Raw genomic sequence first — 26090 nt, forward strand, 5'->3', positions numbered from 1 at the left:
CCTTAGCCCCGAGCTGCGCTGCGGGTGCGCGGCATCGCCGTAGCGGGGGGTGAGGGACGGAAAGCGCAGCCCCCGGGTGGCTCTTGCTGACAATTGCGGAGCTGGTTTTCTGATAACACTGGACTGCTCAGGGAGAGGCTGAGTTCTACATTTTGGACACCTATAAATCTTTTTTGTTTTTAGGAAATTCCTTTGAATCGAGCGCGAGTACTTTATTTCATGGTATACTAGTTCGTTACGGATTATTGTCTGCATCTCTGAAGTTTTGAAATTGAAGAAGGATTACATTTTATGTGGTTGACCTTCTGATCCCACTGAAATTGGTTTTATCACTTGTTTTATCGCTGCTAGGAACAGGTGAACCTGTGCTGAGAATTGAAAAGGTATACGCTTCAGTCTGCATAGAATCCTAGTGAAAAGGGAAAAAATCCAACCCCAAACTAAAAAATGTTATCGTATAATGTAGTCCAGTCTCCTCAGAAATTTTTGTCTGCAGTTGCACCAGTTTCTCCCCATTAAATCATTGTGATATTGAAAGCCAAAACAGATTAAACTATTTTTTTAAACTTTGATTCTTAAAAATACACACACTATAGTATAAATAGACTACCTTCCTTAAGTTCTAGTTTGAGTAAATTACATGTTTTTAACAACATTATAATTCTGAAATAACACAAAATACCGTATCAAAGTTGTCGCTCATTTCAAACAGCGCAACAGTAAAGAACATCAGATGAAGGTGCATAACTGCTCTCGCCTTCAAGTTTGGTGTGGATTTAGCGCTACTAGATCCCAAACCTAGTTAAATCAGTCATCCCTCTGTGATTGGAGGAAACAATCACAATTAGTTTAGTAGTTTTCATCTGCAGATTTTGATAGAAGTAAAAGATTAATTCATACTGGACTAGCTGGCTCTTAGGTGCAAATTAACCCATCTCAGTATTCAAGACACCTATAGAAATGGATCACACGGTGTAAATACAATTTGTATTGATCTTCTCGTTTTAGAAAGAAGTAAACATGTGCTGCTTTACATACCAAACTTGGTGATTTTTTGAACATACAAAGTTTGTAAATAATTGAAGTCCAGAATGAAAAATACTATACGTGAGTCAGTAATAGTGACTTGAACACCATATAATGGCCATTAAATATAATATGAATAGATTCTCCCAGAACAGGGCCTTTGTTTGCTAATACATATGGTTTAGAGTTCTCTGCAAAAAAAAAAAGAGGCTAACACTGGAATGCTAAGATTAGTTTTATTTGTGATAATTCCTTGTCCTGAAGAGCAATCACGGTCTGTAGGTAATTTTTAGGGGAAGTTAGTATCACTATAAGCAGCTGGATGAAGCTTTACTTTAATACGGATCTACGATACTTTTATTCCCCTCAGATCATCAGCATAAACGTTTTCAGTTCCAAGAATGCTAGTCCACATCCAGGAAACATATGGCTTGGGGATATATATACACACCCTGTCTAAACAAACCAGTGTTTTTACCTCAGAAGGCATTATTATCTTCATAATTTAGGTGGAGTTCCCAGAAAAGCTTAAGTATTGGTGTTTTGCTTTGTTTCTAAAAGTAGCTGGGAAGATTTACTGAATGTTACTCCCATTTTAAATCTATTTCCTTCAAAAACTGTAATTGTACTCCTAATTCTTTCACAAAGGCCACAGCGTGCCAGTCTTGGATGCAGTGGAGAAGAATGTAAATATTTAAACAGAATACTTTTATTAGGAAAAAATGAATCAAACTGCCCACAGTTTACACTAAAGGTACCAGGAGGGTCTCTACTTGCTGCAAGAAGGGATGAATGCAGGTATGTCAGGTGGAATTTATGCCGAAAGCAATTTTTCCCTGCCATTTACATAGTGTTTCACAAATAGCCAAAAGATAGATAGAGGAGCCAGCGTAATCGTGCCACGACAGCTGCCTACATCGATACTTTATCATCTTGTTGGCTCCTAATATCATAGTATGACTTAATTATAGTCTTCCTCTATTCTTTCTTAAGCTTTTCTCACTTGCCTATGCAAAGTGTGGATGCTCCCTTTGACACAAATGGTGCTATACGTGGGCCTCTGACACTGTTACCTTGATAAGACAGAAGACGTAGGCAGGATGCTGTCAACTACAAGCTAAGGAGTCACAATTGTCTTAAATTTAGTATCCAGAAAGTCACATGGTGAACAGAACAATTAATGTACCTGTACATTTCCCTCCTGTTGTGTTTCGGGGTGGAAGTCTCTTAAGTAAAGGCATTTATTAATATATATTTGCTCTAGCTGACTGTTTCAGTGTTTTACAATTTGCTATTCCCCTAATCATTTGCCACTGAAGGCAAAGGTCACTGCACAGAGCACTTTGGGCTTACTTGGTAACAGGTTTGCTTTCTTATCAACCTCTAAGGGATGCTGTAAAGACAGTTTGTGGATACACAAGGGCTCATGGACCAGATGAAAACCACTCTCCAGCCTCGCAGTGTATATCTGCCCCGACAGTTTACGTGGCATTTGTAGCCTTTATCAGTAAGATAGCCCAAGTGGCCTAGGGATGGTAAAAGAACTGAGGTGAACGTCGTGAGGCAAACGCAGTCGTGGCGAGGAGGGAGAGGCACTAGGGCCGCTGACATGGGTGCCGCTGGCACTGGGTGCCTGGCGTGCGGTGTCTCCCAGGGACGTGCATCCAGGCTTCGGGGGCAGCCGGGATGCGCGCCCATGCTCGCCAGGCCACGGGCGGCACCTGCGGGGAACTCACACGGAAGCGGGACGGGCAGCAGGTGGGGCTCTCCTGGCCGGGGCAAGGCGAGGCTGGGATCTCGCATCTCGCCAAAGCCGCCGCGCCCGGGCTCGCCTCAGACTGCGCGGCCGCCCAGCCCCAGTCCCGCCGCGGTGCCGGGGCTCCCTCGCACCTGTTGGGGCCGCGGCTGGGCCCGGTGCGGTGGGTTCTGGCGAGGCTGCGCCGCCTCCGCCGGGAGCTCCGGGCGGAGCCTTCCCTCCTTCCCGTCCTCCCTCCCCCGGCTCCCCGAGCGCCCCGAGGCAGCGCCGGCTGCCTGCGCCCGCTCCGCTGGGAGAAGGAGGAGGCACCGGGAGCCACGGGCGCTGGGAGCAAAGCAAATAACAGTTCAGAGCAGTGGGCGCCTTCCGGAGGGCAACACTCATGTCTCACAAACAGGGTATCTGGAAACGCGCTCCTTCCCCCGGCGCTCGCTGTCCCTTCTCATCCTTCCGTTCCCTTCTCAGCTCCCTCGATCTCTCCTCCCCACTCTGCTTCTTCCCCCCGCTGCCACTTTCCCTTGTCCCTTCCTCAGCCCTGTGCCCCCGCTGGCCCTGTGCCCGACTGACTGTGCCTTTCCTCCTGCCCAGCCGGCGGCCCCACAGGCGAGAGCGCGGCTGACTGGTGCCTCTACCAGCTCAATGGAGCAGCCGAGTTCGAGGTCTCTGAAGGTGAGTACAGGGATGCTGAAGGGGCGCGTCCCCTCGCTCGGTGTCCCGGCCGGCAGCGCCTGGAGAGACGGGGCTCGCTGGTGGCAGAGAGACCGGGCCAGCCGCCCCAGCGCTGTGGGGCGGCGGAGACGGTGCGTGTGTCCAGGGCAGGAGGGGAGTCCTGGCAAAGGGCTACCCGCCAGTGGTTTGCATGTTCCAGGTGTTGTGAAAGTGTCTTGGCTGGTTTCGTTTTGGCTGTTTTGGGGGGAAAAGTTTGGTTTACGTGTAGCAGCCTAGGTGGCATGAGTCCTTTTGGCCTTGGCGTCAGTGAGTGCCGGTGCAAGGTGGGCTGGAAAGTTTTCTGGCCTTTTTTCACTCCTTAACTTTGACGAAAGAAGTCATCTGGAAAGTTTTATTTATTAATATTCTGTGATCAGCAGAACAGTCTTTGGGTGCCAGGGCAGGAAAGTCTCCCCTCTGTATTCGAACTGTGTATGGTTTTGAACACGCAGAGTATTTAAACTTAGGTGCAAACCTGTATTTTCCAGGATGCCAGATGTGTAGCATGCAGTGCCCATAAGCATCTTCCAGTATCTGTTTTCAATTAGTTAAGTGGAACTAAGATCTCATCTCAATGTTTTTGGTCTGATGGGGTTATATATTTCTAAGAAGAGTGTATTTACTCTTTGTAAAGGTTTAAAATGCATCAGAAGTTGAGTTAGACTGAAAAACTTTCCAGTACTGAGGCAGGTGGCCCACCATAATAGATTGGCTTCAGACTCAACATTAAGGAAAGCTTTTCAACAGGGGAGCACTGGAATATATGAATTAGGTAGACAATGAAACCCCATTCACTTGAGGTATGTTTGTTTCATAAACATACGTTGAAGTGATAAAGCTACAGATCTTGCCTTGGGGCAGGCAGATTACCTGTTTGGAGTATCTTCAGCTGTTATCCGTGATCCTTTGGGATGTGAAGTTTTGTGTTACATCTTGTTTTTTGCTGTTTGGAGAAATTATTTAAACCCCAGTGTGCTAATAATAAGCTATAGCTTGATCAAGGTTTTGGGTTAAATATTTCCTTCCAGTTATTCCGTGGTGGTTTATATTTCAAGGTGTACTTAATAGTGTGTGTAATTACACACAATTGCATACTAAAGCATTTATCAAAAGATGTTGTGATTTTTTGCCTACATGATTTTTTTGGTGAAACTGCATACTGAACCAGATGTGATGACGATAGATGGGGGTGGAAATTACATCCGTGTGAGGGAGTGTAATGAGTGAGTGACAGCAATTCTTAGGCATCACAGAATGCTGAAAATGAGCTTTAGGTTGGCATTTACTTTCATTTAAAGATTTGAATGAGTAGAATATGCTTCTTAACCTCATTTGCCTGGGTAAATATCAGTGTTTCAGCAGTGCTTTGAGATGATAATGTTTTTTTCTCAACAGGTGTTTTATTCCTTTGATTTATTGGGTCATCTCTTCTCACAGGGCATGTTTTTTTAAAATTACTTTACTAACTCTGACTTCAGTTCTCTTTAATGATGCCAGTTTTTGGATTCCCAATTTTATTCCACAACTGAAATAGGAATCTTACATGTTTCCTCTTTACTCAGCATGGGAATATGTGAAATTCAGAGACCAGAAAACAAGCTGAAGCAATGTAATTTGATCACACAAATTGTAGAATCAAAGTCGTCTGCAGGTAGTAAACCCTGTTTATGTTTAATAGGATTGTATACAAATATGACATGTATTAAATGCCACTGAAATGTAGGAACACATACAGCAATATAATCAGCACATTTTGCACAAAAAACAATTCAAAGAAAAGTCCGTGGTGGCAGGTGACTTGACCTCTTTTTCATGACAGTGTTTCTGGATAAAGTCCAAATCTTTTCCTTTGCTGAAGTTTGCCTCTAAAATAAATTACACAGAGCCAGATAGAATCCTTAGTTTAAAATGGGTTGTTCCTACGACTTCCATTGCAGACTTTCTTTTCTCTCTTTATCCCAGTTCTTTTTACTTTTCAGAAAGGCCATGACTTGTAATTGCAGCTGCATTGGTTACGATCACCTAATTGATGGACAAAAGGACTAGTTTATCTATATTAAATATTATAGTGTGATTTATATATCTAGATAGATATCTGTGTATATAAACATTTGCATAATAACGTTGTAAGTTCAGTTAGTCTTCTGGGCATCTCTTGTTGCTTTTACTATTGAATGCCTGCATTGACCTTGTGGTACTCTGTCAGTTAGACTTCAGAACTGTGTTCTGCAACATTTCTGTCTTAGCCTAGGAAAAAAATTATTCTTTTTCCAAAAATAGATGTGTTAAATGAGAAACATTCATTTACATAACAGAAAGCAAAATTGCATATTTCAAATGCAAGGAAAAATAGAGCATAGTAAGTAAAATATCACAATCAAAGCCAAGATAATCATGTTTGATTTAGTCTTGCTGCCTTGAAACAAAATCCTATTTCAAATATTGCTACTTCTATAATTAACGTCTAAGTGCAAAATATGTTTTATTCATGCTAAAGATCTCAAAGCACTTTGCTCACAGTAAGTGCAGCCTCACAAAAGCTGTATGAAGAACAGTATTAGTGTATCCATTTACAGGCTTCAAGAATGAAATATAGAAGTTAAGGATGTGATTTTTTTTAGAAGCTGAATGTCAGCTATTATGCAGATAGCAACTTGGGACTTCTGAAAAGTCAAATAATTTGCTGTTTGTCCAATGGTCTAGTGAACTGTTACCAGGATTGCTTAATCTAGAGCCTTTGCTTTAAGTTCCAAACCACATTAACTTCTTGCAAACTGTATAAGTTAAAACATGTTTGAAATATTTATGCTGTGAATTCTAAGCTGGCATTATGTTATTCTAGATATGAATGATTATATGTTTAATGAAAAGATTCAGTCAAAAATCATATTTTTAGTTTCACTCTTAAAGTTACCTCATCAAAGACTTGAGATTGGTTTACAGTGTAAATTTTCTTTTCATCTATTTTGTGACTTTATGCTCTAGAGTGGTTGAAAGCTCTGTTAGCATCTGTTAGCCTTGTGAATTGCAATGTGAACTTTCCTGTTACTTACCTTATGCTGCTGTAACATTCTCTTTTATTTATGAGTAATTTGAAGTGAGATTTACTGAGAAGATGGGTAATCTACTGTTTTGTTGTGAAAGTACAATTGAACAGTGTACGATTTTAAGGAACTAGAAGACTTGTGAACTGATTAATATGAGTTTAATCACTGTCAGGTTTACCTCCAATAGCTTTTTGTTTACTACAGTTTTCAATCGAAGACAGTAAGTCTGGATTTGGTTCACTACTGTCTTTTCCATTATTTCATCAACTCCATAGAAAGCAGTGTGGTTGCACGAGCTTACAACTGAAGTAATGTTCTTGTGAGTTGTGTCTTCATTAGTAAGGTTTAACTAAATAGGAAGTTTCCATCTGTAGATGCTTTCACATTCCAGTCCTTTTGTGGCAGAACCAAATTTTTCCTTAGTCTTTTACAAAAAGGCATGGTAGCAGTCCTTTTCTTAACACTTCACTGTTTGCCAAGATTTCTTTCAAAGGATCATCACTGTGAATGGATGTTTTATTTCCATCTGAGTTGAATGGTGTGCTTTACAGAATGGGGCTTCGGTTGTCCACTTCGGAGATCACAGAATCACAGAATATGCCAAATTGGAACGGACCCACAAGGATCACTGAGTTCAGCTCCTGGCCTTGCACAGCAACATCCCCAAGAGTCACACCATGTGCCTGAGAATGTTGTCCAGACTCTTGAACTCTGTCAGGCTTGGAGCTGTGACCACTTCCATGTGGAGCCTGTTCCAGTGCCTGAGCACCCTCTGGATCTTCATGAACCTTTGTCTAATATCGAGCCTAAACCTCCCTGCCACAACTTCAGGTCATTCCCTGGGGTTCTGTCAGTGTTACCGCAGAGAAGCTTGAGCAAGCTGGAACTGCAGTGAGGTCTCCCCTCAGTCTCCTCAAGGCTGAACAAACCAAGTGACCTCAGCCACTCCTCACATAGCTTCCCCTCAAGGCCCTTCACTGCCCTCCTTTTGATGCTTTCTAATAGCTTTATATCTTTCCTATATTGCAGTGCCCCAAACTGCACACAATATTTGAGGTGAGGCCACTCCAGTGCAGAGCAGAGCAGGCTGGTGCTTTGCCCAGCTCGTGATGCTGTGCCTGATGCCCCCAGGACAGGGCTGGCCCTCCTGGCTGCCAGGGCACTGCTGACTCACGTTCAACTTGCCATTAACCAGCCCCCCAGGTGCCCTTCCATGGTGCTGCATTCCAGCATCTCATTCCCCAGCTGTCTGTACATCCAAGGTTGCCCCATCCCAGGTGCAGAATCTGGCACTTACCCATGTTCCCTTCATATGATTGGTGATTGCCCAGCCCTCTTATTTCTTGAGATGTCTCTGCAGGGCCTCTCTGCCTTTGAGTGAGTCAGCAGCTCTTCCCAGTTTTGTATCCTCTGCAGACTTGCTCAGTAGCTCTTCCAGTCCTGCATCCACATAATTTATGAAGATGTTAAAGGTCACAAGGACGAGGATGGAGCCCTGTGGAACCCCACTAGTGACAGGTCCCCAGTCTGATATCCCCCCTCACGCCCCACCCATGAGCCAGTTGCTCACCCATCATATGATGTGTTTATCCACCTGTGTGCTGGATATTTTGTCCAGAAGGATCCTGTGACAGACAGTATTGAAAACTTTACTGAAATCCAAAAAGAAGACATCAACTGTCTTCCCTTGATCATCTAGGTGGGTTACTTTATCATAGAAGGAAATCAGGTTTGATAAGCAGGACTTCCCTCTCGTGAATAGTGTGACCAGTGACTGTGAAATGTAGTGAGCTGATCCGTGCCTTTTCTGCAGACCACCATTCTGTTTTTATTCAAGGGAAATCAAAATGCTTGGGAGGGATTGATACTCCCCTTGCCTCACCCCGATGTACATTTACAGAATCACAGTATCAATTAATTTGGAAGAGACCTTTGAGATTGAGTCCAACCTATGACTAATCACCCTCATGTCAACTAGACCATGGCACTAAGTGCCACATCCAGTCTTAAACAGCTTAGGATACTGCCAGCTTGCATACAGTGCTGTAAGGTGTGTTACAGGGCTTGTGTGCACCCTGATGCACCCTCTGATGCTGTGTATGTGGATAATACCATTATTCCAGTCCTACCTCATACGTCCCTGTTTATACATTCAATATAAATCCCTGTATTTCATCTCTCCTTTATTTTGCGCTGACTTTTATTGGTATTTGGTTGGTTAACTATCACTGATGTCAGAGAGCTGCTGCAGCACATGGAAAGGGCTTCTGTTTGAAGTGTGGTCATCATAATTTACTCCCATTGTAATGCTGAATGTGGCTGTGTAAGACCAGACCCAGTAAATGACTCATTACAAGAAAATATGGGTATTTGATTATACTTCTAGTTGTTGCTGCACAATCTGACATTAAGTTTCAATATGAAAACTTCAGCATGATAGGCAAAGAAGAAGGGCTAGGGTATATTGAAATTGTATTTATGATAGCTTTACTTCTAGTGATACTTTTCTACAGTAGTCCATTTGTGATATTTTTATTGTGGTTTATAGAGTCTTTGTTTATACGTGGCATGGGTTTTGTAAGAATCATTCATTCAAATATTTCTGTAGATTATTATAAAAAAGACTGACAATAAAATACTGGAAAGTACATGTACTTGTTATGAAAAGGTGGGTGACTTATTTACATTTCTTACTTGTTGTTTCCTAATTTGGTGTTTTGGTTAAGAGCTGGTTTGAATTTATGGAATAAATAAATTTTTTGAAGTACATTAAGATGATTTAATTAGAAGGATTCATAAAATCCTTGCCTACATAGTCTTTCCATTGGAACTTAATGGAAGTGCTAGAGTGTGTTTTCTCCTAAGAGTCATTAAGTGTCATTTGACTATAAAGCAAATACTTGTTAATTATTTATTTTGCAAATGTCTGACCAAAGACATTAGCTCCTTTTCAGTAACCTGAAAAGTGGTGTTGCTCTTTGGATTAAGCTCGAAAAACAGGCAAAGCTTTTTTTTTTTTTTACTAGGTTTTCCGATTTTCCTATTTCAAGGACTTCACACACTCCTCTAACATTCTGTAGTTCTGTAATTCTCCTGATCTTAGATGCTATAAGTTGCAGCCTTCATCATCTCAGTTTCCAGAATGTGGTCTTCAGCCAGTTTCCTTTTTACTTTTTAGTCATAGAGTCACAGACTCATTTAGGTTAAAAACGACCTCCAAGATCATTGAGTCCAACCTTTGACCTAACATAACCATGTTTGCTAAACCATAACACTAAATTCCACATCCAGTCCTTTCTCGAATACTTCCAATGACAGTGAGGCCACCACCTCTCTGGGCAGCCCATTCCAGTGCTTAACCATTCTTTCAGTGAAGAAATTTTTCTTGATGTCCAGTCTGGACCTCCCCTGGTGCTTCCTGAGGCCATTTCCTCTTGTCCTGTCACTTGTTACGTAGGGGAAGGGACTGACCCCACCCGGCTACAGCCTCCTTTCAGGTAGTTTTAGAGAGCGATAAGGTCCCTCCTGAGCTTCCTTTTCTCCACACTAAACACCTGGAGCTCACACAGCCACTCCTTATAAGACTTCTGCTCCAGACCCTTCACCAGCTCTGTTGCTCTCCTCTGGACTCGCTCCAGCACCTCAGTGTCTTTCTTGCAGTGAGGGGCCCAGAACAGGAGGCAGAACTCGAGGTGTGACCTCACAGTACAGGGGTACAGTCTGAGTACAGGGGGGTCAATCACTGCCCTGGTCCTACTGGCCACACTATTTTTGCTGCAGACCAAGATGTCTTGGCCTTCAGGGCACGTGGGTACACTGATGGCTCATGTTCAGTCACTATCAACCAACAGCCCCAGATTCTTTTCCACCAGGCTGCTTTCCAGGCACTCTGTTCCCAGCCTGTAGCACTGCCTGGGGTTGTTGTGACCTAAGGACCCAACACTTGGCCTTGTTGAGCCTGTCTCAAGTGGCCTTGGTCCATCGATCCACCCTGTCCAGATCCCTCTGCAGAGCCTTTCTGCCCTCCAGCAGATCAAAATTCCCACCCAACTTAGCGCTGTCTGTGAACTGACTGAGGGTGCACTTGATCGTCTTGTCCAGGTCAACATTGAAGATGTTAAATGGACCTGGCCCCAGTAGTGAGCCCTGAGGACACCACTGATGACTGGCCCCAGCTGGATGTAGCTCTGTTCACCACCACTCTCTGGCCTGGACACCTAGGCAGTTTTTTACCCAGTGAAGAGTATACCTGCCCAATCCATGAGCAGCCAGTACCTCCAGGAGAATGCTGTGGGAAACATTTACTAAAGTCCAGGTAGACACATCCACATCCTTTTCCTCATCCTCATCAGTAAGTGGGTCACCTGGTCAGAAAAGATCAGGTTGGTCAAGCAGGATGTGCCTTTCATGAATCCATGCTGCCTGGGACTGATCCCCAGGTTGCTCTATACGTGCTGTGTAGTGGCACTCAAGATGATCTGTTCATAACTTTCCCCAGCACCAAGGTCAGACCTGTAGTTTCCTGGATCCTCTCCCCAGCTCTTCATGTAGATGGGGCATCACACTGGCCAACCTCCAGTCATGTGGGACCTCCCTGGTTAGCCAGGACTGCTGGTAAGTGGTGGAGAGTGTCTTGGCTAACTCTTCTGCCAGCTCCCTCAGTACCCTCAGGTGGATCCCATCCGGGCCCATAGGCTTTTGCCTTTCTGATTTTCTTACTATGTGACTTAATGATACCCTTTTACTCTTCTGGACTGGCCTGCCCCTTCTTCCAAAGGTCATACACTCTGTATTTTTTTTTTTCTTCCCCTCACCCCCTGAGTTCCAGCAAAAGCTCAGGCTGAAAGTTCAGCCAAGGTGGTGGTCTTCCCCGCTGACTCATCTTTTGGTATGTGGAGACAGTCTGCTCCTGGGCCTTTAAGATTTCCTTCTTAAAGTATGTCCTGCCTTTCTGGACCCCTTTGCTATTAAGGACTGTTTCCCAAGGGAGTCTGAACCAGTGTCCTGAACAGCCCCAAAGCAAGCCTACCCTTGGGATGTCCGAGGTAGAGGTTTTGTTAATCCCCTTCCTTACTTCACCAAGAATCAAAAACTCTTTATCATTTCATGGTCACTGTACCCAAGATGGCCTCTGATCACCACATCTCCCACCAAGCCTTCTCTGCTTGTAAACAGCAGGTTTAGCAGGGCACTGCTTTCCAGTCTGACACTTTACATACTCAGGTGGATTTTCTAGTCTCCGTTGGTTTTACTTTTCCTTCGTCCTCTGTACCTTTTCCTTGCAGAGGGAATTGTGGGTGGTCTCAGTCCACTGACTGTTCTACAGTTTGACAAAGATGTCTCTTTTCTGTGTCATTGGAAGTCTGCCATTTGCAGCAGGTGCCTGCACAGCAAATCTTAGCTCTTTTCCCTCTCTCTCACTCTTTCCATGTCCACAAGGCTTTCCATTTTATATGATCCTTTCAGTTCCATCCAAATAACTCCTGGCAATTTTAGTTTTATCCATGCTTGAATGATCAAAATTTCCTTGGTGTTTCAGTTTGCCATATACTTTATGATTCACTCAGTATAAATATCTCGTGAAAGATGAAATCACACTGTTGTAGGCCTGATTATGCAATTATTAGCAAGTCAAAAGCAGGCTTTCAAGTTACCTGGTCCAGATTTAACAGGGACATCTTCTAAGCACTGTCTTCCTCATTAAATATTCAATAATTTAATTTAGATAATGATTTTGTTATCAATAATAGCACTTGTGAAGTAAACAGTGATTTCATTTGGGCTGTAAATTTGCCATTTAGAGTAATTTTTATATTTAAGTCAAACATTGTCATTCAGCTTGAATAGTGATGGACAATTCAGAGAGTACAGAATTGCCTGTGGTTCCAGCTGAGATACAGAAAAATCACCAGGTCTTCACAAGGCCTCCTATTCCATTAGAGGTCAAGTCAGAAAGCCAGGGTTCCTTTATGGAGATGAATTTTATATAGGGATAGAGAGTACCAATTTTCTGACCTTTCCAATTCCAGTTTATAAATGTGTGCAGAAATTGCCCAAGCTGTCTCGCAGGGTGTCTGAAGAGCTGATGCACAGAGAAGTTTTTTCTACTGTGCAAGGGTTTTTTTAGGTATGAACCTGTCAAAGCTGAAAGAAATTTCAAGAAGGTAAGATTCTTCTGTTTCAAGAATTGCAACCCAGAAGCTTAACTTCTGCAAATACGGATTCAGAAGTCATACTGCAGGCCACAGAGTTTGAGTTTTAATATTCTTATTGATCAGTTCTGTTCTGTAAAATGCATTTTTTTAGTAAAATGGTGAGAGATTTAAAGCAGAAGTCAATATAGGATTTTTTCTTGCATGTTTGTACTGTCTGATGAAAAAATTCCAGAAGTATCGCAAACTATTCAGGTATTTTCAACTGCCTTTCCCTCATGTATGCTACTTGGATACAAACCCCTTATTCAAAATAATAGGCAATAGCTCACAAGTTCCTGTGTGATTGCCTAATGGCACATGACAAAACCCACCAACAGTGAAAAGGTGTTACTTACTAGTCAGATTCTACATCTTGCCATCTCAGCTGAATTGTCAGGGTTTGGTGATCCAGAAGAGGGAGCTGCCACATAAATTTCTAGCAGTTTGGAACTTAGTGAGGTCTCTTTTAACCCCCCACCATGGAAATTTTTTTTGGTTTTTTTTTAAATTTTGTGACTGACTCCAGTGGTTTCATGTGATTTTTTGGTCACTCAATTCATAGTTTGCTGATTTCTAAGGACAGCATGAGAGACTTAGTTCTTTAAATTCCTTCGGTTTTCAGTATCAGGTCCATGTATGTTTTTAAATATTCTGCTTAAATAGCATGCTAAAACCTTTAGTTGACATGATGAATGCAGTCCCTTTTACTTAGTCTGCAGAGCTTTTTTAAACACAGGTGTTTATGACTAGCCCACCATGGATTTTTTATAGATGTTTTCTGTAGCCTGCAGGAAGAACTCTGTGGTGACTGGCCTTCCTCAGTGCAACTCCATGTGAGACAGAAGTGGCTTCACTGTAGTATTTTTTTATGTGTAAGGAGTGATTCTTCTGTCACAGTAAGAACATACAGCTGGTATTTTGAATAAAGCAATATATATGTAAAATAGCAAAACCAATGTGCGCACTAAAATGTGCTTTTTAATGTTCTTTCTCTCTCTGTTTTTTTTTTTCTTTAGCAGCACAGAGCAATTTATAGTGAGTCAATCTATAATTTGTGAGCTACAAAACTAAAGAGCCATGAGGTACTGGGAGAAGGCATTAAAACATGTACTTATTAAAACTTGTACTCGTGTCAGGAAGGAGACCAGACTTCCCAAGCATCCTGAGCATATTTTCAAGTGCAAGATTTCAAGGTTCTGATACCAGTTGGTGGAACCCTAGATTGCCACTTGCTGTAATGATAGCTCTTATCAAAGCTATTGAACCTTCAGATTCATTGTTAGTCATTTTGTGTTAACAGCTGATGGCAGTGATGTGACTTTGTTCCATGAGGTAACTGGAGTACTGAGTATTGCATAATATATTCCTTGGGTTTTTTTGTCGTTAAAAGCTTGAGGGTACTCAGTATTAAGAAGCTTATATTTTTTTCTCATGAAGAAGAATGAATACAGCACTGTGTTGATTATATATTTGGGGGTGAGCACCTTACATATTTTGTGCAAATTTTGAGGTGCTGGAACATATCCAGAGAAGGGCAATGAAGCTGATGAAGGGTCTGGAGCACAAGTCTTGGAGGGTGGCTGAGGGAACCAGAATTATTTAGCCTGGAGAAAAGGAGGCTCAGGATGGACTTTATTGTTTTCTACAACTACCTGAAAGGAGGTTGTGAAGAGGTGGGGGTTGGTCTCTTCTCCCAAGTAACAAGTAATAGGACAAGCAAAATGGCCTCAAGTTGAACCAGAGGAGGTTTTGGTTGGATATTAGGAAAAAAATTCTTCACTGAAGGGGTGTTCAGGCATTGGGACAGCCTGTCCAGGGAAGTGGTAGTTATCAAGCTGTGCCAAGGGAAATTTAGGTTGGATGTTAGGAAAAAGTTCTTTACTGAGAGAGTGATAAAGTTCTGGAATTGCGTGCCTGGGGAGGTAGTAGAGTCACCATCCCCGTATGTGTTTAAAAAAAGACTGGATGTGGCACTCAGTGCCACAGTTTAGTTGAGATGGTGTTAGGGCATGGGTTGGACTTGGTGATCTTGAGGGTCTCTTCCAACCTGGTGATTCTGTGATTCTGTGGTGGAGTCACCATCCCTGAAGATGTTTGAAAGATATGTAGATGTGCCACTTTGGGATGTGGTTTAGTGAGCTTGGCAGTGCTGTGTTAATAGTGGGACTGGATGATCTTACGGGTGTCTTCCAACCTAGATGATCCTATGTTTCTCTTTCTGGAGATAAATATAGAATAGTGAAAGTCCTTGCCATGACAGGGAAGGGTGAGAATGAAGCATTTCATTTGTTATCGACATGAATACTCCTGCATGTGGTAGTATCCTGCTGTTGACTTAGTTCCTATTTCCAATTAGTAAATCTGTGAATATGACTACTTCCATAGAAGGTACCCCTGGATTCCATTCATACTTCTATGGGGTATCATCATGTGGCCTTCAGACTGTATGCAAGCTGCTCTGTTAGACAATTTAGACATTACATTATGAAGTTGTGCACAACATTCTAATATCTGAGTATGCCAACATGTAGAACTCTCTGGCTTATTTTTAGTTATTTTGTAAAATACTTTTGAAATTTCTTTATTTTTTACATGTTCACAAATGTACATGCATACACTTTTTTCTTATGTCTGTGCAAGGTTCATATAAAAACCAACAGAAAGTTATATGCAATCAATGTAGATGTGTTTGACTTTTCCTTCAGGAGGCTTCAGAATAAGTACATAAACAAATACTGTTTTTTTATATACATAATATTTTGCACATGGCTATTACAATTGAAATGTATAATATTTAAAATATTTGTATGTTCAAAAAACTGATGGCCTATTTGTATGTTTTTAAGTCTTCCATCAAATACAGTTTCTTTTCAGAATGCATACATTCCCCAGATGTTCTGCTTCTGTTTATTTGCAAGCACATTTTATAGCGGCTCATGTCACAGTGAATGGAGTTGACGGTTGGGCTGATTGCAGGAATATGCAAAATGTTAACCTCATAAATCTTTCTCCACCGATTGTATTAGGTAATTTTTAGAAAAATATGCAGAAGTATGGTGCAAGAGACAGTTCCATTATTTTAGTTGGAACCATCTTGGTATTGCAGTTAACGCTGATGTATTCAATTCAGAGACAATTATGTCTAGACACTAACAGGGGCTGTTGATTTGACATTCTATTCATAAAGAGGGCATGTGTCATTCAAAAGTGAGTTGTAAAACTATTCAGCATGGTTGCATTGTTAGTAATGTGCCTTTCCACTTCACACAACTACTATAACTAATTACCATATTTAGTAGTCTTGAGATCCTGAAATGAAAATAACTCACAATTTCTTTGGGAGATACAAATTATATTAATATTCCTTCTCTTTATACCCAAAATAAACTTCTGTGTTATGACTAGACTTGAAGATGGAAAGTAGAGGTGTTATCCTTGCAAGACTTGATGGTTTCTTGTTGAATCTTACTTCATGATCTTTGAAATTTTTAATACAGACTAGTTTTCTTCAATATATGTTTTTGTTTGTCAGATAACTCTTATTTTTGAAGCTTCTCTGATAAGTTCTTGTGTTAACATTGTAAACTCTGCTTTGAAATTGTTTATTGTGGAAATACCCCATGCTTCAGATTTCATTTATTTGCAAGAAGCACTAACTTGGAGTCCTTTGTAATGATATGCAAACTAGATATAATAAAGTAAGAATAAAGTAAGAATAAGTCTTACTTTTCATGCACTACATCGTAAAACCCTACATGAAAAATCTCAAGGGAAAAAACCCCACAATTTTTTTTCCTTACTCTTGGCAGGCTGTTACATTCAGGGTGTGCTGTTTCCTCTATTCTAAACCAGGGCATCACAGTCATATTTCACTTTGTTTGCTTTTGCTGGGTTGAGTTTTTTCCCCAAGAACACTTGCCCTAGTGGAATGTCCACCTTTCCTAAGTGAAAGCTAAAGAGACAATGAGAGTCTGCTGAGGGCATTGACGGTGTAGCTGTGCACTGGTCTTTCTTCAGAAGCGTGCCGCCATGCCTCAGGATCTGTGACTTTATGTTGCTTTTTGATTTCTCCCTCTCCTCGTGCTCCTCCACATTGATCAAAAATCTTCCTTAAAACATGATACCTATCTTGGCTTCTGGAAGTAGCAACTGTGCATTGAAATTTCTTTCAGTTTAAGAATATTGCGGTATTGACTTCGTATTTCTGATTTCTAGTCTGATTATTTTAGAGGCATAATTGTTCAATGATAATTGAGAAAATGCACAGAGGTTTGTTAAAGGACTTGACTCCCCTTTTCTTGATGATGCCAAATCATAAAATGTACCCATGGGGAAACAGTAAATAGAATATTTTATGTCAAGAAGACAGACCTCAAAGTTCAAGCTTCTTGATTCTACTACGAGATGAATCACCTCTGCTAGAGACCATCTCTAGTAGCAGTAAGAGGATCTCTGTCTCTCTCTCTCTCCCCTATGCTGAGGTGAGTCTCTAGAGCAGCTTGTGACCTGTATTACACGTCAAATGTCAGACCTCTGTAGTCATTGCTTTCTTTTGCTGCAGGTTCAGAAAGTTCCCAGAGCAATGTCTGTGCTGACTGGGGCTGGGCAATACTGACCTGGGCAATACTGACCCCCTCACACTTGCAAAGATCACTCACTTAAAAAGAAGCTCCAAAGCATCTGACAAATGTGTGTGTATCTCTCTCTCTCTCTCTCTGTACATATATATATATATGCATATGTATTGTCTCCTCAAATGGTTGAAAGAAAGCACGTATTCAAACCCTGTAGTTAAAAAGCAGAACAAATAAAGGAGGATTGCAAACCCGAAACTTCAGTGACATCATCACATATTACTGTTTCTATACATACCCTGCCACATTTGACTCACAGGTTTTATGTGTCTCTGTTTTACTTCTTGTGTATGCAGTGTGACAGTGATTGGAGCTCTGTACTTCTCCAGACATGGAGTTGTGTTGTTTCTTTGGTAAGAGTACTTAAGTATGTAACCATTCGCATAGATTCCTTTACATGGAGAAAACTAGCAAATGCTTGCCTATGTAAATGTAACATTTGAGTTCAGATGAGAGCACAAGTCAAGAAATTCAAAGATATAGTTCCCACAGCAACCATAATTCAACCTCGTTGCTGTGAGAGCACAAAAGCTCGCACGAAATACCATGCAGAATACTGCATGTATGCAACTGTTGGAGACACGGTTGCTAGGAGAGCCATAAATTTTAATTTCTAGAGGTATTTACATTCACATTTTATATCTCTTGGTATTAGAATCTGTATTTTGTTGAAACAGTGCAGAAATGAAAAAATGGAAAAGCATCCATTTGGGTTAGTGTATCTTTTTGCTTTCTTGTAATGTACAATTGATTATATTACTATCTCTTTCTGTTGACTTTTTTTTTTTAAGGGAGTAATACTGAATGTGAAATATAATCTGGTCTGCTTCCTTACCTGACTCTATTTTTTCTCTTTGTTTACCCCTGTTACTGAACCTGCAGCTAATGGGGTCTACTTGTTTGCCTACCAAGGATAAATAAACCAGATATTTATCTATATGTACCCATCTATCTTGTTATTCAACTTCCATCTGTTGCTTAAGGTTCCATTATAAGATATCCCAAAGCATATGGAATATATTTCTTTTCAATATCTCATAGGATACTTTTGGTTTCTTTGTTTGCCAGCTAAGTCTGCTGATTTGGTCATCTTAGACATGTTTAATTATTATGAGGGTTAGTGAAGGAATGGGAGTGTCCTTGTTTTGAATTTATATTTTTAATTTAGAAAAATATAAATATTTCAATTACAATAATGGGTGCAGAAAATGTTTGTAAATAGTATCTACAGGATTTCCAGGAGCTGGTTGGCTGAAATATCTATACCATGTTTCTTAGCCTTTCAGATGTTGCCAGTGGAGAGAGAGACCATGATGTTTGAAGATTGGTATATTAAGTCCCATTCCCATGGGTAATTATTGTATCTGTAGGCTGGATTGAGTATTCGTGATTATTTAAAAAAAAATCACTTTGACTGGGGCATACCTCTTAATTTATTTGGAAAAAAATCACCAGTCATTTAAAATAAAAGAAAAAAAGGGAAATGACACAAGATGAGGAAGGTTCATGATAAGAGTTTCTCTTCAAACTACAAAAAAATTAATTTAGACTTCATCTAGTTTCTACCAGACTGATTTTTCTCAGCCCTCCATCATATCTTAGTCTGCTATATGAGCCTTTTTATGGACAGTCTGGGCAGTGCTGAAAGACTGATTGGATGTGAAAATGTTCTCCTTGGGAAATCTTTGGATCCTGCCCTTCCCAGATTGTTAGGCAATCTGCTCTAGGAAACCTGTTTTGACAGTGCTTGTTATCTCTGCTCGGCAGAGTCCTACAGGGACCATCAGTGCCTACCTCAAAGCCAGGGTTAGGGGAATTCGCTCTGCAGCCCACTGCCTTCCCAAAGCTTTATTGTTCTGTTTCATTGTGCTCAAAAGCTAGTTAGGAACTGCACACATATTATTGCACATGTGTCTAAAATAAAGTTGTATAGGAAATGCAGATTTTCTTGTGTAAGAATTTATAACCTGAAATTTGGACTCCATCTGAAAATTAAAACATTCACAGTGGCTCAACAATTTCTTAATAGAGAAACACATGAAAATTAATTAAGTTCTGGCTGCCATCTGATGAAGAGTTGGTCTAGTCTTTCCACAGTGACTTCACTGTGTCTGTATTCTATGAAATGAGGAAGGGGACTGGAAATTGTGAATCATGGCAATTCTTCAAGGAGCAGGTGTGTAAGCAGAGTCTTGGATAAAACTTGAATCATAAGGCTCTATGTCCTGCTGAAACAAGAAAGTGAATGCTTAGGATGTAAGTTTTGTGTAAGAACTCCATTGTGGTCATAAACTTCCATCAACATCCTTACAACATTTCTTTTTCCAGTGTGTATAGCTATTATTTTGGGGCTTCCCTGAAGTGTGAATAGTTACAAGGATAGTTTTGTTTTCTTCTTTCTGTTCTCTTGCATGTAGTAGTTGTGCTTCTGGTATTTGAAGTGAAATAAATAATGGCAAACTTCAGTGGAAACTAAGAACTGCATAGGGATGATTTGAGATAGCTGGAAAACAACAAAATGTTCCACTTGAAAGTGATCTATTTTTAGTAAACAGAAATACATAAATAGACACAGGGTCTAGAAAACACTAAGTTTACATTTGTGTTCATTACAAGTTGATCAGTAACTGTTGCTGGATGACTTGATGTAGTTATTTTATACAATTAATCACTGTCCGTACAGGCCCAGGAAAGAGAAATGGACAGTCACTACTGCCAGGGGTTGCTGGTGATCATGATGAGCTCATTTTTTTTTGAGGTGATGGGGGTCCTGTGGCAGGAAATGCCTTTATGGGAAACTGCTTTCTCTGTAGTGGCAAAAGTGCCTGGTGTTGGAAACCAGGTCATAGTTTCAACACTTACTGACAAGGGAGGAGAAAGTTGGTGTAACTCTACTTATGCATGTGTTTTTCCTCCAGCATATAACTTCCTCTGTGTGCATGTGCCCCCAGAGACATGGATTTCCTAATGGAACATAGGACTTTGATGAAAGTGGATGGCCATGTCACCTCGCAGTTCTCAACAAAGAAGAAAATTTCCTTGGTGGGATTAAAACCATCTGCTTGCATCATGGGCTGTTAGGTATGAGATAGGATTTGACTTCAACATGTTAGTCACTGTTAGTAGATGGAGGATTGGTATGTAGAATAAACTGTCTCATATGTTAAAGATTTTTGTTGTTTCTCTTCATTTGAAAATAGGTATTTTTGTCAATTACAATGAGCTGGAAAGAATTTTTTTTTTTTTTTTTAAAAATCAGTTTAATTTTTAAAGAATTTTTAGTATTTTACATTTATCTACAAGCATTTCTTTTGACATCCTGTCAAAATTACCACAGAGGTGTTTGAATTATATTTGTTAACTCTGATAGAAGTTTTGTAGAGGAGTTGATTGTGCTCTGTTATTGAAGGCAAGATGGTTCCTTTTGCAGGATTGTATTTCCAGTTTCCAAATTTCACCAGCTCCTAACCATTGAGGCTAATTTTTTTTTTTTTTTTCCCCTGGATTGGCTTCAGGCTGATTTTTAACAGAAAATTCTAGTCAAGACTGCCAACTTGGCTTTGACCATAAGCCTCACAAGAAGATGCCTGGTATCCTTTTTCCCCTTAAAAAAAGAATTCCATCAAGCTTTCCTTGAAAAAGCTCTAGTATTTGCATGCTTGGAAGGAGAAACTTCAATTTGACGAGGTGAATATAATCAATTTGAATATTTTAAGAGTGTTTTTGGCCGTCCCTGTGAGTACCCGCTCTTCTTTGACTGACTTAACAACCTCTGAAAAATGGTTGTTTAAATAATCTCGTGAAAGTGTGTAGATGGACTTTCCCCCCCCCTTTTCTGTCAGCTCAGCATACAGGGAATGTTCCCTGATGCAGAGCTGAATTGACCTTTCTCTAACTGCAATTCTGATCTGATTGGAATCAGAGATGTTTTTTGGTATTGAAGTCTTACAACTTTCTGTTCTCTTCTTTGAATTTCATTCTCTCTGTCTGCTGGAAGGGGGCAGAGTAGAGGAAGAATCACTGTTTGATTTGATATGGAACAGGTACTGGCTGTCAGGAGTACCTTGGAAAAGGATTCTGGAGTAAAAAGAATGGACTGGCACTGTCCTGGAAATCAGAACTCTGACTGTGTGAATTCACTGGTAGTACTTGGTCATCACGGTTACATGCTGAAGCTGCCTGAACAGAGACTGGGAATGAGGTGAAAACATGGGAAGAGGCATTATTAGGAGGGGAGGAGAGACATGGAGATGAGTCTCCTGCGGAACCTAGAGGGTAACACAGCTTACCTGAGAACTGCTTCGCTTCTGGTGCTAGAAGCCTGCATGGCATCATTGCTGGCATTGGGAGTGAAGCTGTACTCCAGCAAGTAAGTTCTTGGTATGTACTTTTGGACCAGCTCTTCATTAACAGTACAGACTGGTAAGTTTCTATAGCTAACAGTGACCTACTTGGTTCAAGAAACAGGGAATTTTCCAATAGACCTTATGATTGCAAAGTTACAGAAGATTATGTTTCCTGCCATCTGTTGGAATATGTTTCCTTTTTTTTAAGAACTTGGAAATTTTTTTACCTTTGAAAACCTTCTCAGGAGCACTTCAGAACTGCTGTATCAAGCGTGCAATTGCCTGGGCAGCCTAATTTAAATGCCCGACGTGTACACGTTGTAGTATAATAATTATATTATGATGCTGGTTTAATTTTCACCTGGTTGAGCATATGAATCAGAGTAGTGAAGTGCAGAAGACTGTTCTGTAAGCCCTGTCTGATCTATTGCAAAAACTGGAAGGTATGTTGTTAGCATTCTGGAGAGCTGGAATCTTTCCCTGTAGCGATGTTTCTGTGCAAGGTGAGAAGCAGTGCACTTTAAAATGTGTTGTCCCTGATCATGTGTTTTTAGTTTTTAGATATCTAGGTTGGGATGCTGAATTGCTGAGTAGGCACTCTTACATTCTTAGTCAGTGGAAATGCTGTGTAGAAAGGTATAAACTATAGAAAATATAAGGGATTGGGCCACATAATGAGTAGTATGCAGAAAACAAGACAACTGCAGGTATGACATTAAGTGAGCTTAGTTGTGTGTTGAATAAAGTAAGATTAGAAGTTTGATGATCCCGGCATTTAGCAGTCATCGAGTTACATACATACTGCAGTTTTTAATTTCTGGTTATTTGCATTTGCACTGCTGGCAAATAACTTCTTAAGAATTGTGTGACGGATAAAGAGAGACTTTACATAACTACAGAAATAAAAAGTAGTTTTGAATGAAAATGGCTTGCATTACAGAAATATTTAGCTTGAAAAAGAGAACATTAAGGAAGTAAGTTGAAGTAATTACAATATCTTCTCACATAGTCTCTTGCTAATTAAAAAAAAATACTGTTTTAGCATCTTAACTTTTTTTCCAATTGCCATTAGCTGCATTCTACAAATGCAGAAAAACAACTGTGTAAACATAGAAAATTAAAACGAAAGGGACTAGAGATTTTGAATAAATACTTACAAATTGCTATAAAAGACAAAAGTAAATGATAGGGATGTAATTTTCACACATTTCAAATGTAATTATGTTGTGTCATAATTTTGTGGGGTATTAACCTTATAGTTATGAAAAATAAAGTCAAATTCAGAACTCATTTCAATAGTAGACCATATTTAATTTTATATCTAGATATCTAAAAATTATATATAATATTTAACATTTAGAAAATCAAATTTCTGAAAGTTTAGCTACTGTGACAGTCTTGTGGCTTTGGAGTTCTAACTGACTGCAAAATGGAAACAATGTGAGCAATGAATCTTTGGATTTAGATGAGAAATAAAAGCTTATTACTGCATTCAGGAGGTTGGCATACCTTCCTTTGTATTCCTAGCATTAAGTATCACTTTGCAGTAATGATACTGAATGCATCCAGAAATGCAAGTGAAGGATCTGAAAACTAAGATGCAATATATCAGATTGACTAATACATTATGAAGTGGTATAAACAATTTTAACTAAACTCAGTAAATTGTGTTTCTTTCCTATTGTGTTTTTTCAGTTGGTTAATTTACAAAATTCAGAAAATCTTGTCAAGTATCACTATCATTGTTACAAAGTCACAAGGTTTGACTGTAATTGTCTGCAGGTGATAATAATTAATATTTAACTTTGCTCTTTTTAAAAAAAGGAGAAAATAGTTAAAAAATGAATTCTATCCTGATGGGACTCAATTTAGAACCTACTGAATGCTACAGTAGAACTTTCATTGACTTCAGTAGGAGCAGAAATCTGGCTTTTCATATCAGTTTTTGCTGATGAGGTGATAGCTGTTTTTCTGCAGGGAACAGTTGTAAAGTATTGCTTGAAACCATGAAGTCGTAGCTGCTGGCTTTGTTCCCCTCTTTCGGGTGGGATTTGGGGATACAGAACATAGATACCTCTCCTTTCTGAAAAGCCTGAAATGTCTGTTAAATCACAGCTTTTCAAATCTTCCCAGAGGAGATTTGCTCAGGATTTTTTAATACATGTAGTATATGACAAGTAATAAAACCAGAAGGGTTATTTGTTGTATTTTTATGGTTGAGTCTGTCATATCATATTTGCAGACTTGTCAGTGGACAGTCAGCAGCGCCTGAAGTCTCAGAGGTCAGCGTGTGAACACTGTGGAAGGGCTGTGCTCCTGATTGTAGAGAGGGGGCTTAGGTTGCATTATGGTGATTTACGTTATTCAAATGGGAATTCTGATTGCTGCAGCTCAGATGACTTCTAAGGTGACAGGCATATCATGGATTTAATTATGAGATGTGCTGATGAAAAAAGACCTGGTGTGGCTGGAGTGTGATACAGTGCAGGCAGTTCTGCAGTGCGGGCCATGCTTGCTCGGACAAACTGTGTTGCTGTGCTGGGCCCCTCTGCCACCCCATTCTGATGCAGTTGCTCAGCTTATGGGAGGTTGTTTTTCTCAGATCAGGTGCAGTAATTTGGCTTTTAGCAAAGTAACAATATGTCATGTATAGAAGGAAAATCTGACTGGTAGGTGGCCAGTATGGGGTAAGGTTTAAGGTCTGTGTCCTTGAAATACTGAGAAAATACAGCAACAGATGTGCAGGATTTAAACTGGTTATTATTCCGGTCCTGTAGATATAAACAGATAATTAAAATGTCGTTTTTACAATGTCTTCATCAGCAAAAAGTTTGATCTCCTACAAATACCTTTTGATAGAGCATGTGGGTTTTGTTCACATATGCTGTTAGATTTTTGTATTCCTCAAGGCATTTCTCTTCTGAATTATGTAAATATTTTTTTAGACTCTTACCTTTTTTTAAAATTTCTCAATCTTCTTCATTATTTAAGATGGTTAGACCTCTGCCTTTTTTCCATGTTGTCATGTAGAGTACTTTATATTTTCTTGAATGGCTGATTCTGCTCAACAATCAACATGATTTCTTTTCTTTATTCCAAGAGCTGTGGAAGTACATTTTCAGTGGTACAGGTCTTACAGAAGATGGAAACTGCTGACCTAAGGCTGCAATTATTATACGTTTTAAGTTAAGTTTTAAATACAACAATATTTAAACTTTCTGGAAGACAGGATTTCTTGGCAGGAAGATGAGGTGGTTAAAAACATATAATGAATGCAGGTAGTACCCACAGAAATTCATCCAGCTCTGTGAAGTCCTGTCAGTCTTTGGATCCAGTCAGAGACAGAGTTTAGTTCTTGTCAGCCGATGATAGCTGTGGCCACTGAGATGGCCTTTGTGCACATGGACCTGCAGAGATGCAAAGCAGTTGTGCTAACCCACCACCCAATCACCTCCAGCTGTTCAGTGTGATTCAAATTCCTGATGGAATCATGTGCAGTGAAGTCCAGACTAATTGTAAATCTAAAGAGCACTTTTCTGACATTATTTAAAATTTTCCCTTCAGCATGATACTGTGTAAATATACTAGTGTTTATATACGGTATATAAATATAATATGTTAAAATATTATGTTTTATGCAAAAACACAGGGCTTAAGTCTCCCCACTTTTCTGAGTACACTGGATTTCAAGGGCAATTGTCTACTTTCGCTATCATGGTGTTTTAAATATCAGAAACAACCTTTAGTAGATTCAAAACAATAACTGATTGTGAAAAGAAATAACACAGCCCTTATTTTATAGCTTTTTCTATATATGCTGTACACCTCTGTGCCTGTACAGTGTTTTGTTTGTTTAAGGAAGTGGCATTCGCCTTCAGCTTTTCTTGGTTTTACACAGAATAAAAGAAAATGTTTGCCTTTTATGCTGGTAAGAAGAAGGTGAACCCTCTATTCTTTAGGGAAAACTCTGGCTACGTCTAGCTTGAAGAGTCTTTTAGGTCTGTTTATTTGTTGTGCTCACTGTGTCTTGCCTTGGTACCAAAATGTCTGACAGAATCATCAGAGATCAGGCAGATGAAAATGTTGACAAAAACCCCAGCCCTTTGTGGATGTGTACATTTGTTTCCATGTCAAAAACAAAGCAGTTCTCTCTCAGGGCTAACAGTCTTTATAGCAATATTGGAACTCTGTCTGTAAGCATTATCCAAGTCTTACACTAATTTGTGAAATGCTTTTTATGATTCCTTTTATACAGCATAGTAATCTTCTGTGGATAAACACACTACAGAATATATATTTAATTGTACAGTCTTTTACTTTTTTTTCTCTTAGTTCTGTCTTTTGTTGCTTGACTAGACATGCAGTATTTTGCTGCATTG

The 26090-nt window shown here is 40.1% G+C and overlaps 1 protein-coding gene across 1 annotated transcript in view; it reads left to right on the forward strand.

The window, feature by feature from the left end:
- The first annotated feature begins 3092 nt into the window (after positions 1-3092).
- The window catches only part of PPP2R2C (protein phosphatase 2 regulatory subunit Bgamma), a 207936-nt gene continuing 184938 nt past the window's right edge, over positions 3093-26090 (forward strand). The window contains exons 1-2 of the mRNA XM_032108542.1: positions 3093-3180; positions 3371-3451. Of these exons, the coding sequence (XP_031964433.1) occupies positions 3165-3180; positions 3371-3451 (97 nt within the window). The 5' untranslated portion in view covers positions 3093-3164. The remainder of the gene's footprint in view (positions 3181-3370; positions 3452-26090) is intronic.

The sequence above is a fragment of the Corvus moneduloides genome, chromosome 5 (genome assembly GCF_009650955.1).
Source record: "Corvus moneduloides isolate bCorMon1 chromosome 5, bCorMon1.pri, whole genome shotgun sequence".
NCBI classification, from domain to species: Eukaryota; Metazoa; Chordata; class Aves; order Passeriformes; family Corvidae; genus Corvus; species Corvus moneduloides.